Raw genomic sequence first — 17,345 nt, forward strand, 5'->3', positions numbered from 1 at the left:
TGCTGCAGGTTTCGGCGTCAGCGGCGGCGGCAGCGTCGGCGGCGGCGGCAGCGTCAATGAGAACAGTTGTTGTTCGTTTTGCAGACGCTGACGCTGCCGCATACTATATTGCGACCGCAAGTTTTATCGGCATCAGCCGCAGGACGCGGCGTTCGGACGCAGCGTTCGGACGCGGCGTCAGACGCAGCTTTCTGCGTCAACGAAACGAACAAGAGTTGACGCAGAATGTTGACGCTGCCGCTGCCGCCGGTACCTGCGACAACCAAACGAACAGCCCTCATATCTATTTTGCGTCTCTATACACATATACAGTTTGGTACTTCTTCTACCCAGACAGGTTGTATACATTGGATAATATCTCTAGTTTGATACATTAGTAAAACTATATGAAACTAATATTATCCTTAACCACTTGGTTACACACAAGTTCGAAGCAGACCTCCAAAGATGGTTTGAACTTTGAAGTATACCCGGGCTGATTTTCTCTTTCTTTTGTCATATTTCTTTAGATAAAGCAATCTTTCAAAAGTAAATGGCCACTTCATTATTCAATAAAACAGTTTAGTGTTTTCTAAAATAGAAAGTTTTGGAGGAAAATAAAATTTAAACTACAAACAGTTGAGCTTTTTCTAGAACATATTTGTATTTTTATACCATATTTCATGCATAAGATAGAAGTTTATTACATCACATAATATAATCATAAAAGACACTAGGACTAAGTGGCGTAGGTTATCCTGAAACGCTCCTTAATATAGTCGCCGGCGAGTATAGGCGGGAATCTGCGCCATATAGAGACGAGGAGTTATATGATCCAAATATTTGAAAAAACAATTGGACTGAGATTCAGTAAAGTTTTTTCTCAAATACCTTGCAGGAGAAGTTTCGCTGCAACAAGTCTTCAAGCATTCTACATTACAATCTGGATTGGGAACTAAGAAGAACGCCACCTATCCAAAAAAAAAAAAACTTCTACTTAGACTAATTGTTTTGACACAAAATTTTAACAATTTGTATATTAATTAGAAAAAAAGAAGAAGTTACCGAGTAGCGCTCTTTTCCCACCGGCATCACTCTGTGCAACGTAGACCTAAACTTCCATTACAAGAAAACACGACATGTTTCATTCAGACAAAACCCAGAAACCAAACTCACTTCCATACTAATAAAGAAAATTGGAAGTTTACCGGAACAATCCGTTGGTCCATCTCTCCATCAAATCACCAATGTTGACGATAAACGCCCTAGGGTTAACGAAGTCCCAGAATTTTTCAACAATTGTTTCTAATCAACAGACCTACAAAATCAAGTTAGGTAGAAGCTAGACTTACCCTCCGAGTCTAGGAACATATTCCCAAGTGCGTGGTTGTTTCGATTTGTCTCTACAAACCTAAGAGTTCACAGACAGTGTAAGGACATAAGGTTACTAACTACTAAGAGAAATAGCATGATGACAAGAATCAAGAGACATCATTACCTGAAGTCCTGGAACTTCATCAGTCAAAAGAAGAGTGACCGTTCCATAATCTGAGTGAGCTGAGGCACCATATGTTTCTACATCCGACGAAATCACTTCACCTATAATCATCATTAGAGGAGAAGAGATCAAAACCTGACTCCAACTCCTGGAATATGTTTCAAGTTTCCACTGATTACATTTTGTTTTGGATAAATGTGCCTCTGCTATGTTATAAGATCTCAGTCTTAACAGAATTAACCGGAATTTGATGCACAGACATACCTGGATAGCGTATGAGCCGAACAACTGCTGCAGGATCATTCAAGGCTCCAATTTTAATGAAGAAGTCCTCATCTAAATCTAATGCCAAGGCAACCAAGCCGAGCAACTTTCTACCCACGGACCTTAAAGCAGCGAAGCAATATATTAAACGCAACTAGCAAACTGATCTAGGAAAGGAATATGGAAGCTAAAAGAGATAAAAATAAGTTGAAAATAATATTATTTTAAGAATACACGAAAACCTGCGATCTAAGTGGCTACGATAGACTATATTTTAGCCTTACCATCAAGGTCGAAATCTAACTAACTTTTGAAATGGAATTGAGACCGAGACGCGGTGGCAGTGTGTTGTTTAAGATAAACTTTGCAGAAGAGGGAAAAATGCTTACATTACATTCTTGTAGTAACATTCCATGGTTTGCCTCCATGATGGCAAGAGATCTTCACAATACACATAACCAGTGAGAGAGGTAAAGACAAAAATATTTGGATAAAAACCTATGAACAGAACAGGTAGCAAGAAAATACTTTCAGAAGGCCATTGATTTGGGTAACACTGACCGCGAACGCCTTCTGAAGAGCCAAGAAAAAAGCTTTCCTTGGAATCACCTAACAAAGAAAGATGAACCGGTCATGGGTATATTGCTTTAAGTTTTGGTGATTATAGAATTCTTAAAGAGATTAAATTTTAGTTGTTAAAATATATATATACGAATTGTTTAGTAACTGTTTCAAATCCCATAAATGATGAATTTAGGAGCATGATTTATGAAAGTTCTTAGGGTGAGGTTTTTAACGGAATATATAAAACCGTCTTTTAACTTTTAACTAAAAAGGTAAGAACCAGCTCTTAAATAAAATATTTAAAAACCAGTTGTTAGTTTTTTTAGTTAAAGATTAAGAGACGGTTTCTTATATTCCACCAAGAACTCCATTCTAAAAACCCCCCATTAATCTATTAGGGATAAATGTTCCACATCGGATATTGGAAGGGATCCTTAACAATATATAAGATGGATGGGCCACTCTACTTAGTACCAATTGGTTTTAGGTTAGAAGTCCATCTAGCTTAACATGGTATCAGAGTCCGATCCATGCAGTCCAATCCGATCCATTATCGATCCAGCCTAAAGTCGGCCCATCGATCCTTCCCCGAACATTCCGAGATTGACGCTCAAAGAGCCATCATCTCGAGGGGACGTATTAGGGATAAATGTCCCACATCGGATATTAGAAGGGATCCTTAGCAATATATAAAATGGATAGACCACTCCACTTAGCACCAATTGGTTTTAGGTTGGAAACCCATCTAGCTTAACATATTCATGCTCTAAGGATCTGATCTGCTCAGAAATCCATATGCAAAATGTTAAAACATGAGCAAAACCTATGGTGGTCAAGGACGTGTCGAGTTTCTCAGCATACAGTGGAGTATAACCGAGAAAATCACGGTGTAGTGAAACCATCTTATCCTCTAGTGGGAGATTGAAGAATCTTTTGCTCTCCCTGAAAACCCCTTCCATCAATTCTTCCGGGATGCCATGATTTTTAACATAGAAGAATCCATGTTCCACACATGCCTTATATAACACAGACAAATAACATCAAACAGTTTATTAGTATAGAGACATGATCTCAACACTCAAGCAAACAAACACCTCAATTTTCGTCAATTGATGCTATAGGTACTAGGCATATGACTCCTATGATAGGAGCCCTATCATCACCGTCACTTACTACTATTGTCATTTACTACTACTACTCTGACTCTTGTAAACAAATAACAGAGATAGAGAGAGATGTGAATAAGAACCCGGCGAATCAACCGTGCAGTGGTGATTTTGTCCGGTGAAGAAATATCAACGATCGGAAGTACAAGTGACGTCTCCATTTTCGTAATCTCTTATCGTTTTGTGACTGATACGGTGCAAAAATACTAGTAATAGATTGAATGTCCGGTGAATGTTCTATCTTTTTAACGTCATGTCATCACTGTGTGACTGATTAACTGACACATCAGCTCAGCTTTTACGGTGCAAAATAATTGAATAAAATATCTGCGAATATAGTAGGCCATAAAGGGCTTATAGAAATTTCACTTCACAGATTAAATCCATTTAGGCATGCGGCTCATCTCTTTTTTTTTGTGCAACGCGGCTGATCTCATAATATTCAAGGTTTTAAGTTTTAACATGAGACACTTTTGTTTTAATTTAAGAAAGTCTCAAGCTTCTCAGGAGATAGAATTTGAGGCAAGTTATCTATACTAGGAATCATTCCTAAAAATCTACTTAAACAAGGTTATTGGACCATTTCACTAGACTTAACTATTTATTTGGTCTTAACTTATATTTTTCAAACTATATAAATACTTTACATAATTTAAATGAATTCATTTATTATTCTCTTATAGTCTATTATATAATTGCTCTAACAATAAATCCATATAGATATATGACAAATTATTCAAATGTGATCATTACCACATATAATTTTATTAATAGTATAAATTTTTAATGGTTTAGCTATGTTTAATAGGTATATAATTTGTATTTTAAAATTTTAAATACTCATTTGGTCCTTACTTTGGTTTCTATTTTTTCTATGTTCGATTATTTATGAAATTCAGCTTAATTTTGAGTTTTTTTCCAGTTTGGTACAGTTCAATGCACTCTGGTAAATATACTCAAACCTATACATTATCTCTTATATAAGAAGAATTTATTTAATTTCAAAAATAAATCCGCGCTTAGAAGGCGCGGGTCAAAATCTAGTATTACTTTACAAGTTCTGATTCGTATATCAAGATGGCATATATTGTTATGGTTATTAACATCAAAAACTATAACAATTCTCAAAAAGAAAAAACATCCTAAGCTGTATAAACGTACAGTAATACTGTTTTTACTTCTAATACATACATGAAAGTCAATTAGTTTTATAGAAAAAGGACATAAAACGAAAAAGACAGATTATTTTAGTGTTTTTGTGTTGAAGATCATGACAAACAATGCAGACACTTATTAGTTATTATACATGGGAAACGTTTCGGAAACGTCAGTTGAGTGCAATACCCGTGAATCATAGAAATCAGAAATGATTCAAACTTTACGAATACACAAAGTACTGTAAATCGTAAATCTATGACGTCGGAAGTTCTTTGTATGTTGAAAGGTTGATCAGTTTGGACCACAGAGATGTCACTACTATGCGTAATACGTCTGCAATATAAGGGTAAGTTTAATTAGTCTGCAATATAAGGTTAAGTTTAATTGATCATGTGGTCTTCCAATTTATTGTTTTTTATAGTTTTTGTGGGATTAAAAAGTCTTTAAACAATTAGAAATTAAAACCAAATTATACGAAAGGTGGAAACTCTACTGTTGACAATATTAATTCTGTCACCAAACAGAACTACATTATTAATTCCCATAAAATATAATTTTTTTTCTTTGATATTTTATTCAATGAGTGAAAGTCTAAATAGACAGAGCTTTACAAAATAAAACAAAGGTTCAAAAATGAGCAAAATGATATCCTAACATTTGATTAGGAGCCCAACATTTGACACCTTTAGGTTGAATCTTGATCACCCAAGATCAATTCCTATAGCCCATGAATTCTCCCTTCTTATAAGAAAGAAAGCTTTGTCTTTTATTGCATTTTAGGTAGTAATCTAGTTTAAAATCATCTCAAAAACTGGTAGCACTTAGATTAAGCATGGTCTTACATTCTCTTTGCATCATAATCACTTAGGATTGGTTTGACATCCTTTAATCTACAACATTTGATTAGGAGCCTTGAAACTCCTATCATCACAAAACAATCGTAACAACAAAAGTCTAACACAAAGGCCAGTCTATATAATACTTTTGAAGCCATAAGAACATCTCTAATGGTTGGCTTCATTTTTATCTTCAAAAGTTCACTATTTTCAAAATGAAAAAAAAAATGAAGTAACATTCACTCCAATGGTTTGCTTCATTTCTTTCTTATAAAAGAAATATTCTAAGTATATTCCATCTCCACTTTATCATTAATTATCAATAGACACCTTATACTTTTTTATATTTACTTATTTTACCTAACTATTTTGTTTTAACAATAATCCAACATAATCATTATTTAATATAAATTTAATATTCTCATATAATGAGTTTATTACATAACATGAATAAACAAACACAAAAAACATCATAATTTGTATAAAAACACTATATATAACTTTTTCTACAATTGATTAACAAAAGTATTTAGAATAAAAAATGAGCTTATTTATCTTTGATTCTTTTAAATCGAGTTAAACAGTTCTTAAAACAAATATTCATATGTTTTTAATATATACATCTGATTAGATAAAAATAATAGTCAAAATTTTGAAATTAATTGGATTATATTAAAGCATATAGTTTATTTTGGCAAAAGATAAAAATAAATAAAAGTTAAGGACCAATTTATAATGAAAAAGTTCATCTTCCAAAAATGAAGATATGTACAGTAGATCTTCAAATTTGAAGCAACACTGTTTATTGCTTCATTTTGAAGCCAAAAATGAAGTAGGATTAGAGCAAAACTTACTTCAAAATGAAACAAAAAGTGAAAAATGAAGTGGGGTTGGAGATGATCTAAGTCCAACAAAAGAAAACCGTTGGAGAAGAAAAGATCAGTCACCCACCACGTGTTCTAACGCTAGCGTTTGAGAAACACGCGTCAAGATAAGGATCCACCATCTTCCTCGGGTGTTAGAAAGGAGCCACGACGACGGAGCTCCAGAAGACTAACCGGAGAAGAAGCCATTCAAATAAAACAGCCCTAACCCAATCAAAATCGAAAATTCTAATCCGACGGATCAATCGTTTCAGTAAAGATAACTTAACTGCCTACAACCGACCTAACAATCTTCGATTTTCCTACATAATCGATCATATATCTTTTATTATATTGATAAACTTGAAAATGAAACACTCCACACAAGGAAAGAGCAATCTAAGAGTCAGATGAAGAGACGGTTGAAACAGAGGACCACATAAACGATGATCGAACAAAAATCGGAAAAAAATCGGGAAAAAATGACGAAATCGGTGTTGTATGAACAACTGCTTTCCGGAGTCAAAATTCGGCGAAGATGGTACTGAAGAAACTACCTCTTCTCAGAGTCAAAGTCCGATGCACGGGAGAGTAGATCGGATTAAGATCCGGTGAATAAAACTCGAGAGTTTCTCTCTTCTATGTAAAATATTTTAGAGAGGGAATAGAGCTGAGAGAGAAAGCTCCACTGTTCCCATAAAATATAATATATATGATGCTATGAATATGATTTACAAACTTGTTTGAAATGCAATAACCTTGAAATTAACCACGATTGACCAAGGTTGTCTAACGTACTGCATTGACTTTGTCACTTTCACACCTAAACGATTGTTTTTCTTTTGTTATTATGTTAACATACCTAGAGTTCGTAAAAGTACGCAAGTACAATCGGTTGGTACAATATATATATATATAATATAAATTATAAATTCAATCAGCTGACCAACTACATTACACAATAGATAGATAATCCTTTAGTTTGTCAAAGTTACTACTTTATATCCTACGCGGTGTTTTTATTGTTTAGTTTAGATTTTAAAATTAAAACAAAAGAACCGTTAGTTACTGGTTCTTAGAATGTTTATATAGACCAAAATATGTGAATTTATTCTTTTTTTTTCTGTCTCTTTTTAAGCCCATATTATTTGTCAAAAACACTTTTGTAAATACAATCGGAAACTAATTTTAACAAAGGAATGTGCTCATGTCCATGCTTAGTCGGACACTACAACGTAATCCGGATATTCAGTACTACTTAACTAACTAAAAACAAAACAATGATCATAATATACTAACTTTTAAGCACACATCAATTTTTTTATTTGTGGTTTTTCCTGGCAAACTTTTCATCTCTTATAACAAACAGACGGTTTACTACTTTTTGTGCCATACTGATTTTGATTGTACCCTTTATAGGACACATTCCAGCCATCCTAGAATATAGGAAGACGGCATAATAGACCAAAACTGATCTACTCTATCTAATTCAAGTTTATACTGCCCGTTAAGTCAGACTCATCCATGGAAACTGCAAAACAACTGTATTCATATAATAATATAGTAGTTCTGAATAACTGCATTGTCACTTTTATTTTTCGTTTAGCTTCAACTAAGTTCAAATTTGTGTGTTTCTTAAAATATATATCCTATCTAGTACTTTTAAAAAGGAAAAAAAATTTATTTCGGTCACATTATGTTACAAACTCATGCATTTACAAAGTAACTAGTAACCAATGCAACATTCATATATACCGTACGTAATTGTATTTTTTTTGTTTTTAAGATTACAATAGTAAAAGCAGTAATGGCGGCACTGCCCATCGAAGTACCATTTGTAGTTTATAATTTTGTATCGTTTGCATGTTCCAAGAAAAATAGCAAGACCTTTTTCTTTAGAACACACGGAACTTGTAAAGACTAGTAGTAACGGAAACGGTCTAAAATATCCTAGAAAATGGCCAGCCAAAACATTCCTAGAATTTCAATATTCCTTAAAAATAGGAAGGCGGAAAACAAATCAAACAAAACACAAAGTCAAGTCAAACAAACGAAGGTCAAAATGATAATAACTTTCAAAACTCAAGGCTAATAAAAATCCAAATTACGTGACAGCCGCCACCATGATGTTTATTTAAATACCCGAACATACTTTCTTTTGGCATCTATGGTCTTCTCCTATACAAACTCTCTCTACTCAATCGCTCATGCAGACACTTACGCCTAACGTCGAGTTATTCCACGCGAAACGCAGACATTTCACATGCAGTACTCAAACCTCGACCTTCATCCCGACAAAGCCACTTTCTGTTTTTCCGGCGACTAAAAACAACCGAGAACATCTCAGAAACCTAGAGAATGTTCTCAAGACCTCGTCAAACTCTATAGATAACTTCAACAACAAGGTATCTTCTCGCCAAGACAAGACGACTACGTTACTCGGAGGTTTGAACTTGGCGAGACTCTGGCCTCAGATGAAAGCCGCCGTCGACGAAATGTCCCCCAAGAATCTGAAGCGGCTTCAAAGGCTTCTCTCGAAATCATCAGAAGAGCGTTCGCCGAAGAATAAACTCGGGTCTAAATGGCGGGAGCTACACGGGTCGAACAACTGGGCCGGGTTGCTGGATCCACTAGACGAGGATCTCAGGCGAGAGCTTGTCCGTTACGGAGAGTTTGTGCAGGCGGCTTACCAAGGGTTTCACTCGGACCCGGAAGGTTCGCCGAGAGACGTAGCCTTACCAGACGGGTCTTACAAAGTAACGAAGAGTCTTTACGCCACGTCATCCGTTCGTTTGCCTAAGTGGATTGATGACGTGGCACCTGATCTAAGGTGGATGACAAAGCAGACGAGCTGGGTTGGATACGTGGCGGTCTGCGATGATCCAAAGGAGATCCGACGGATGGGGAGGAGGGAGATCGTGATCGCGCTCCGTGGAACCGCCACGTTGCTCGAGTGGTCAGAGAATTTCAGGCCGAATCTCGTTTCGATGCCCGAGCCCAAACCCGATCCATCCGACCCGACACGGCCCAAGGTGGAGTGTGGATTCAACAGCCTCTACACAACGGGTAGCCAACACGCGCCTAGCCTCGCCGACTCTTTAGTCGCAGAGATCAGCAGACTCGTCGATCTATACGCAGGAGAGGAGCTGAGCATAAGCGTCACTGGACACAGCCTCGGCGCCGCCATAGCTCTCCTAGCCGCCGACGATATCGCGGAGCGTGTTCCACACGCGCCTCCGGTGTCGGTGTTTTCCTTCGGCGGACCTCGCGTCGGAAACAGGGAGTTCGCGGATAGGCTGGATTCGAAAGGAGTGAAAGTCCTCCGCGTCGTGAACAGCCAGGACGTGGTGACGAAAGTTCCCGGAATATTCGCCGATAATGATAAGAACAAGCAGGGGCAGAATCGTAATAACGGGGGTATAAGGGAGATGGTGGAGAGGAACAATCCATGGGCTTACTCGCACGTGGGAGCTGAGCTGCGCGTGGACATGAAGATGTCTCCGTATTTGAAACCTAACGCTGACGTGGCGTGCTGTCATGACTTGGAGGCGTACTTGCACTTGGTTGACGGGTTTTTAGCTTCGAACTGTCCGTTTAGGACAAACGCGAAACGGAGTTTGAGGAAGCTGTTGGATGAGCAACGGTCCAACGTCAAGGTTTTGTATACAGGGAAGTCTTTGAGACGCAACCGTAGTTATGTTCTTGATTACGGAGATGTTTTGCCAAGTCCGTCGTCATGAGCTCTGAATTTTTCTTAATACTTTCAAAACATTGTTTTATTCTTATTTTTTTTTATTTTTTTATTTGGGTGGTGAAAAACCTGTGTGTTTTATTTATTTGTTATGATATATCTCATATCTGTCGCAATTGGCCAGTTAAATCCAAATGTTTTTTTCTGGTACTATAAGTTGCGTGTAATGGAGACTTTTGTTGTTTGTTTTAATAAATGGTTGATTTTGTAACGCCTCCATAACCGTTATAACATCGACTTCCTTCTCACACCACCAGGGCCTAAACCCATCTCTGAAGTCATCTTTTGCTACAGTGAAGTCCTCGCGGATGCGAGTACAGTAACTTCCATTATTGTCTATGGTCTGCTCTTCCTCTACTCACCAATTCCCATGTTTCTATCAGCTCTCTTAGGATACACACCCACATTGCGTTACCTAATTTAAGGTTCTCAGTGATCCAGATGTTACTGATGAGGAGGGTCTTGCTATTTAAAACTAGTTCCAACACTTTTTGTTCTTAACTTGTGAATTTAAAGATACTATAAACATTCTCAGGCGAAGTAGTATGGTTTTGGTTCTGGAAAAGTCCTCCATCACCTGCAGGAGAAAATGCCTTGTGTGAAAAAAAAATATAAAAGCAGCTTGACACTATCACTACCATTATAGTAGAACCCAAGTTGATCCTAAATAGAACAAAACAGAGTTGTAAGATGGTTCGCTTACCTTAAAAATGTAATAAGCTGAGGAGACGACGACTGATCCACAAAGTGTGTATCTGTGTCTTGTTGTTCTGTTATCATGGGATTAAAAGCTTCTCCGCTGAAACATGGCTCAGAAGGAGAAAGGGAATGACGCAAGAATGCTCCATCTCCATGAAACCTGCTCGACGAATCTGAGGACGATGGTATCAGACTTCTCAACGACATCTGAGTGGAAGTTTCACCCTGCCCTAATGAAAGCTCCAAATTTGGAGTCATCAATCTTGTGTTCGCTCCTGTTTTTCCACATAGTAAGCTGGAAGGTTCTTCAGATGTTCTTACCATCATCTGCATAGTAAAATCAAAGTATCGATTCAATTCCAAGGGTCTATTCTCCCGTTGATCCTAAAAAATAGTCAAAAGTTACCCGCATTCGCTTATTGCTTCTTCCACTCTCTCTGTCACTTTCTCCAGACTGCTGGCTGTACTCTGTTTCAGAGATTCTAACAGCACCATATGGAGATCCGGAGAGATTCAAGAGCCGTAAACCGCACCCTTTTATCATCTTGAGCGACATGAGACAAGGTTGCGTGTGGCTGTCAGGCCCATATATGTCAGAACAAGCATACTTGTGGTAGCAATATTCAAACTCCACATGGATATAGTCTAGTTCAGATGAAGTATAATTGACTTCTTCTAGAGGGAAACCAAAGTGGAACATAAGCAAATGATCCTCATCCATCTTAAATGAGTGGTGGTAAACCGTAAAATGATGCACACTGCTTCTGCCTCTAAAGTACCAGCGCAACCCCATTTGTACATAAGGAGTTTCGGCTTTGTTTGGAGGTTCAACAGCGATGCAAGCCTTAAATCCCAAGAAGTCTTGAGAAAGAGAGCTCTGAGGTAAAGTAACAGCTAGAGAATTCCCAGAAGCTCGATGCGTGAAATACGTAGGCACTTCTCCACCTGGTAAGACCGTAGGCTTCATGTATGATCGTATGATGAGTTCCCGCGCATCTCTATCTAGTTTAAAGCAATTATTGAAGTTTAAAAATTCGAAGTTTCTTGAAACACCGGCCCAGTCTATATCCGCTCCATCTTTGTAACGCTCTTCAGTGTTTTCAAATAATGGTATAAGAGAAAAGTGATCCTCTATTGACATTTTTGCCTTGATGCTGGCATCACTCAGTACCGTGATGACTTCTCCACAATCTGAAAAGTCTACTAGATGAAGACTTCTCAATCTGAAAAAGTTCGGAGATATATTTTTCAACCTCTTGCAACCAGACATCGATAGTTCAGAGAGCCTCCAGAAATTCTCTATGCAGCAGGGAACTTCTTCAATGGCGGTGTCATTTAGATATAGACTTGCAATGCTCCTTGAAATCTGAGGAAAACTTCTCAACCTTGAGCACCCACTGAGATAGAGTGTTCTGAGAGATGACAAGTTGACATCAGTTGGAAGAACCTCCAACATTGTGCATTCTTTCATTTCCAACCCCACCAGTTTACAGAGACTCCCAATTGTAGAAGGAACAGTCACCAAACTTTTGCAATTGTTGAGTCTCAAATACATGAGATTGGGGGCCATTGAAAGATCTGGAATCTCTGTAAGGTTTTCACAGCTTGACACATCCATCATTTCGAGACTTCCAAGACACTGAAACAGAAAAACACACACACACACACACTAGATCTTACCAAACACATTGCTGTTGGGTGCCATGCATGGGAATAATTAAAAGACTACCTCGGGATGCAAACCAATAAGCACAAGCTATAACACTAACAACGTACCTGGACGCCTTCCCATAGCCTCTCAAGCATGTTGCTTTTCACTGTGAGACCGATGAGCTGTTCTGGGCGAAATTTACAGGGAATACATCTCATAATGCAGCCGAGATAATCGAGTCCACAGAGATTATTGTTCCAGAAACAGCCTTCTACTTCGAGGCTAAATCCTTGAGAACTGTTTATATATATCTGAGGGAAATTTCTCAACCGGGAGCATTCTCTGAGATTGAGGTACTCGAGAGATTTCAAGTTGATAAGAGTTGGAAAACTTTCTAGCTCTGTGCACCCTTCCAAATCCAACTCCCTCAGTTTATGGAGATTCTGAATCGAGGAAGGAAATGTCACCAGAGATGTGCATCTATCAAGATATACTTCCTCGAGGCTTTTGGCATTAGAGAGATCCGGAAGTTCTTTTAAGTACGTGGACCAACTCATAATCAACTTCTTGAGTCTTCCAAGTGGCTGAAAAGTGACAACAAACAGGGAAGAATTCAATACATTATACATACGTTCAGAAACATGTTAAACAAATATTTGATACACTTTTAACTTAGAAAATAAATTTAAAAGTAGTACCAAAGTTCCTTCCCACAGCTTCTCAAGCGAACTATTCTTCATTCTGAGTTCAACAAGATACTCTGCCTTAAAATTAGAAGGCAAGCACTTGGATGGATAACCATCCCACCTGAGCAATCTGAGTTTACGGGGTAAATAAAAGAGGCCTTGAGGTAGATGCAATTTTCCCTGTGGAACCCAGTAACCAACATAGTCTCTGACTATGAGAAACTGGAGATTACACATGCCTTCAAACGATTTTTCATCCATTGAAAATGGTTCCTCGAGTTTTAATGCGTTGAAATATAGTCCTAGAACAGTTTCCGTGCCCTGAAAAAAAACAGCATCCCAAGAAAACTATTATCTTAACAATTGTAGCACTTTATATTTTATAAAGTTATCTATGAAGAGCATTTACGAAAAGACTTACGGTTTTATCTGTAAATACATCGCGAATGTCCTCAACATCCACCAGAAACCGGCGTTTTCCAGGATTGTTTATGGACTCTGCACGGAAAATTTCTCTAGCCAACTTATGTAGCAAGTTATGCATCTCTATAGTTTCATTCGATGTTATACGTATGAGGGACTTATCAGCCAACGTTTTAAGCCCAGTGTTAACACTATCTCCGAGCAAGTCTTTTATGTAACTGACTTGCACACCATTGAATAAACGTGCAAATGCAATGAAGAGAAATAACTCTTGGTCTTTGCCATCTAACCTATCGTAGCTGACTCTTAATGTTTTCTCAACTTTACCGTCCAAATAATTTCGAAGCCTAGGCATCATCTTCATCCACTCATCTTTGCCCCTTCCTCGTAAAGACGAACCCAAGACATTGAGACCCAAAGGAAGATTACCGGCAAGCTTTGCAACTTCAACTGCGAGTTCCATGAAACCATTAGGTGGAGAGTTTTGCCCGAAAGCAGATCGACAAAGCATTTTGAGAGCAACATCTTCAGATGGGAACTCCACCTTATAAACAAGGTCAATATCATGAGCCTTGAGAAGTTGCCTATCTTGAGATATGACAATAATTCTGCTCCCTGATCCAAACCATTTAGTTCGTCCTACCAAGGTCTTGAGTAGCTCTACGTCATCAACATCGTCAAGAAAAATAAGAACTTTCTTGAGTTTTAACCTTTGCTTCACCACACCTAAATAGCATATCTTTAATTCCTTTTGACACAGAATTTCTGAGAGAAACCGTTCTTCCCAACACAACTTCATGCCATAGTCATCTTGGATGGTTCTCCTATAAGCTAAGAAAGCCCGATAGTGGAATCGGCTAGAGAGTTGACTGAAAAGAGCTCTTGCTATGGTAGTCTTACCAATCCCTGAAGGCCCTACAATCCCCACCATTCTAGCTTCCTCAGATTCAATGCACAACAATTGATTCATTGCCTCTAAATGAGCTTCGACCCCAACGAAATCACCAAAATAATTCGATGGTGTAATAAGTTTATTCGAAACATTGTCGGCTATCTTATCAATCAAGTTGGCTTCGTTACACCTAAATAACAATAGTCAACTGTGTCATTAAATAATAAAAATCACCAAGACAAGCACACAGACACACAAAAATTATGTAATAAAAGACGAGATAATACCAGTTTTGAAGATCCTCTCCGGCCATATTTGCTACCTCAGCTAGAGCTCGCATCCACCTTTGTTTCTCATCCTCTGTTGTGCCCTTGCTTGTCTCTCCAAAGGCCTTTCCAAACTCTCCTGTCTGTTTTCTAACATCAGAAGGATCAACGCCGTAGAAAATAGGAATCACCGTCTGATCCACCTCCATATAGCACTTGTGGATTTCCACCAACTCATTCAAGCACCAGCTGGATGAAGCATAACTTTTAGAGAAGACTATGTCTGAGATCCTCGATTCTCTTATCGCAGACAAAAGCTCAGGGCCGATAGGGCGGCTTCTCTTGATCCCATGATCTATGAATGTAATGATTGACTTGCGGTCGAGTTCCTTGAGAAGATGGCTGAGGAATGATTTGCGAACATCTTCTCCACTGAAGCTAGGGAAAACGTCGTATCTCCGGCTGCAAGAAGAAGAAGCCATAGAGAAAAGATACCAAAAGTCAAAGTTATATGAGAAGTCACTCTGAACGTTGAGATGCACACAGAGAAACTCCGCATATTATTCAAAGAAGACTTTGAAAGAAGACTTATTCTACATGTACAAAACATTTTTAATTCCATTTCTTTGTTTGCTTAATCTACTATAATTGATTTTTTTTTCTGTCACAAAATATAATTTATATGAGTAAAAACAAAATTTGCATGTCATGCAATGCGTGGTTGTTGTTGTGGGGTCAAATTTTAAAATATTGACTGCAAAATTTAAAACTATTTACTGGTCATTTCTTGCTGGCGGTTGGTAGATCTGAAGCTACTTTTTATTTGCCTGCAAAACATATAAGAGGCAGCTTTAGTTCAATTTTTGTTTTACTTAAGTCCAGCCCAAATGCAGGAGAGGAGAAGTTTACCGGCTCTCCTGTACTTCTGGTGCAAATCCTAGTTAAGCCACTAATGCAAGACGGATATTAATATCGGTGGGTGGGAACATAATTCGAACTATGAATACAAACGTTTTGTTAGCTCCAGCTTTACAGTGCCTCACGTTGTATCGTAAGAAACACTAACCAGTAACCTTTGCTAGAAAAAAAATATTGATAAGAGAATGGCTAACCATGGCGAAGTTAAAGTCAATGAAATAGCCTTTACTACTCTTCCTAGAGAAAAAGAAGGTTTCCTGGCTTAACATCCCTATGAAGAACACCCTTCAGGTTTGCAGAAGAAAACAATAGAACTGTTTAGTTGCGTGATTGAAATGTCAATGCTCAAAAGTTTTAGTCCTAGATATGTACCTGCTTATGAAGACCTGACAAAGCTTTATACATGCAGCAATAGCCATACACGTCTATTTATCTCTTCAAAAAATCATGCTTGTCATGCTCAAGGATAATGCATTCGGAATATCCGTTCTTGAGACAGCGTTTTCATACTCTATAATAAAGTTTTTCCCCCATAAGTTAGGTCAAAAAGTGTCCGAGGTTCATTAACAGATCATTCTTAGTTATCTTACCGGAAACGCTCCAGCATTCTGATTTCATTATTAACATAGTGTTTCTGAGCACCAGGATATGGACCTGTATGGAAAACACACGAGACAAATAAACAATCCCCCAGCCACATATAGTCCGATTTCACCAATGATTAGCCATATCCAACTAAGTAGTTTCAACTTTCAACAGAATGAATGAAGACTATTGATAACATAGTTATGGAATATTTACCTGAGCCTTCGTCCTAATAGTGTAAGAATCAAAATCTGGAAGTGTGTTCTGTTTTGACTGATCCTAAACCACAAATATGAGAACTATTAATATTGTGTGTTAAGCTAAAAGGCTGTGCAAACGTATTCTCAGGAGAAAATGGAAATGAAAGGGCCTCACTCTAGATGAGAGAGACGTATCTACCTTCTGATGTATAGTTCGAACGCAGTTAACCTTCCGAGTAGCTTTGCTATTTCCCGAGGATTTGCACAGAATCTGAGTTTGCTGTACCAAAGAGCTATCATAATTAGTAGCAGAAGGCATCAACGGCAGCTCTCTTACGGGGTGCTGAAATTGTCCTCCACGAGTACACTGATCTGAACTCATTTTATGATGGCATGGAAGCGACAGCGGCACCAGACTGTGCATTGGGAGTTTGTATCTCGTTTTTTCTCCTCTTCATCTTCGATTAATCTTAGGTTGTCAACAATTTGAAAATTTCCAATCACATATCATATATGGTACAAATATACAAAACTTTCCAAGATTTACTTTCAAACAGAATGTACTAACTTGTGGCTTTTCTGATTGGAAGATATCTATTTACATCTTTGAACAGAGCGCTTAGCCTCCTGCAAAAGAAGAATTTATAAACATCTTCAGGCTCTGGACTTGGAGTCGTATAAGGCTTCTCATTCTTGAAAAGTTCTCCTTCAACTGCATGTGGAAAATTGTTCGTGTAGAAAAAGCTATGAAATCGTCTTGACATTATCACTATCTTCATGGTAGATCACAGGTTGATCCCACAACAGAAGAAAACAGAGTACAAGATGTGCCAGTTACCTTAACAACTTTATAAGTTGTGGAGACGAAGGATCAAAATGGTGTCTCCGTGTCCTGTTGTTCCTTTTATCATGGGATCAAAATATAACGAAGCTCCATCGCCATGCA

At 37.9% G+C, this 17,345-nt stretch overlaps 3 protein-coding genes across 6 annotated transcripts; 1 reads left to right on the plus strand and 2 right to left on the minus strand.

The window, feature by feature from the left end:
• Positions 1–520: 520 nt before the first annotated feature.
• Positions 521–6,814, minus strand: LOC103860882 (2-oxoglutarate-Fe(II) type oxidoreductase hxnY). 3 transcript variants are annotated; one of them, XM_009138561.3, is made up of 11 exons: positions 3,555–6,814; positions 3,129–3,321; positions 2,270–2,350; positions 2,131–2,182; positions 1,742–1,851; positions 1,478–1,578; positions 1,332–1,390; positions 1,188–1,244; positions 1,045–1,090; positions 871–950; positions 521–782 (listed from the first exon to the last, which is right to left on the minus strand). In XM_009138561.3, the coding sequence occupies exons 1-11, from the start codon at positions 3,630–3,632 to the stop codon at positions 719–721; spliced, it is 921 nt and encodes a 306-aa protein (XP_009136809.1). In that variant the 5' UTR covers positions 3,633–6,814; the 3' UTR covers positions 521–718. The 3 variants fall into 3 exon arrangements, with proteins under 3 accessions (XP_009136809.1, XP_009136808.1, XP_033144791.1); XM_009138560.3 differs by having other exon boundaries at positions 1,742–1,863; positions 3,555–6,794; XM_033288900.1 differs by lacking the exons at positions 3,129–3,321; positions 3,555–6,814 and having other exon boundaries at positions 1,478–1,851; positions 2,270–2,353.
• A 137-nt stretch (positions 6,815–6,951) lies between these two features.
• On the plus strand, positions 6,952–10,290 carry LOC103860883 (phospholipase A1-Ibeta2, chloroplastic). Its single transcript, XM_009138562.3, has one exon. The coding sequence runs from the start codon at positions 8,536–8,538 to the stop codon at positions 10,066–10,068; it is 1,533 nt and encodes a 510-aa protein (XP_009136810.1). The 5' UTR covers positions 6,952–8,535; the 3' UTR covers positions 10,069–10,290.
• A 205-nt stretch (positions 10,291–10,495) lies between these two features.
• On the minus strand, positions 10,496–17,332 carry LOC103860884 (protein SUPPRESSOR OF npr1-1, CONSTITUTIVE 1). 2 transcript variants are annotated; one of them, XM_033288865.1, is made up of 14 exons: positions 17,238–17,332; positions 16,968–17,111; positions 16,599–16,868; positions 16,416–16,478; positions 16,205–16,268; positions 15,987–16,125; positions 15,606–15,899; positions 14,718–15,523; positions 13,537–14,620; positions 13,128–13,436; positions 12,555–13,013; positions 11,185–12,417; positions 10,783–11,105; positions 10,499–10,656 (listed from the first exon to the last, which is right to left on the minus strand). In XM_033288865.1, exons 8-14 carry the CDS (start codon positions 15,176–15,178, stop codon positions 10,653–10,655), a joined length of 3,873 nt encoding a protein of 1,290 aa, XP_033144756.1. In that variant the 5' UTR covers positions 15,179–15,523; positions 15,606–15,899; positions 15,987–16,125; positions 16,205–16,268; positions 16,416–16,478; positions 16,599–16,868; positions 16,968–17,111; positions 17,238–17,332; the 3' UTR covers positions 10,499–10,652. The 2 variants fall into 2 exon arrangements, with proteins under 2 accessions (XP_009136811.1, XP_033144756.1); XM_009138563.3 differs by lacking the exons at positions 16,599–16,868; positions 16,968–17,111; positions 17,238–17,332 and having other exon boundaries at positions 10,496–10,656; positions 16,205–16,429.
• Between the last annotated feature and the right edge of the window lie 13 nt (positions 17,333–17,345).

The sequence above is a fragment of the Brassica rapa genome, chromosome A03 (genome assembly GCF_000309985.2).
Source record: "Brassica rapa cultivar Chiifu-401-42 chromosome A03, CAAS_Brap_v3.01, whole genome shotgun sequence".
Taxonomy (NCBI): Eukaryota; Viridiplantae; Streptophyta; class Magnoliopsida; order Brassicales; family Brassicaceae; genus Brassica; species Brassica rapa.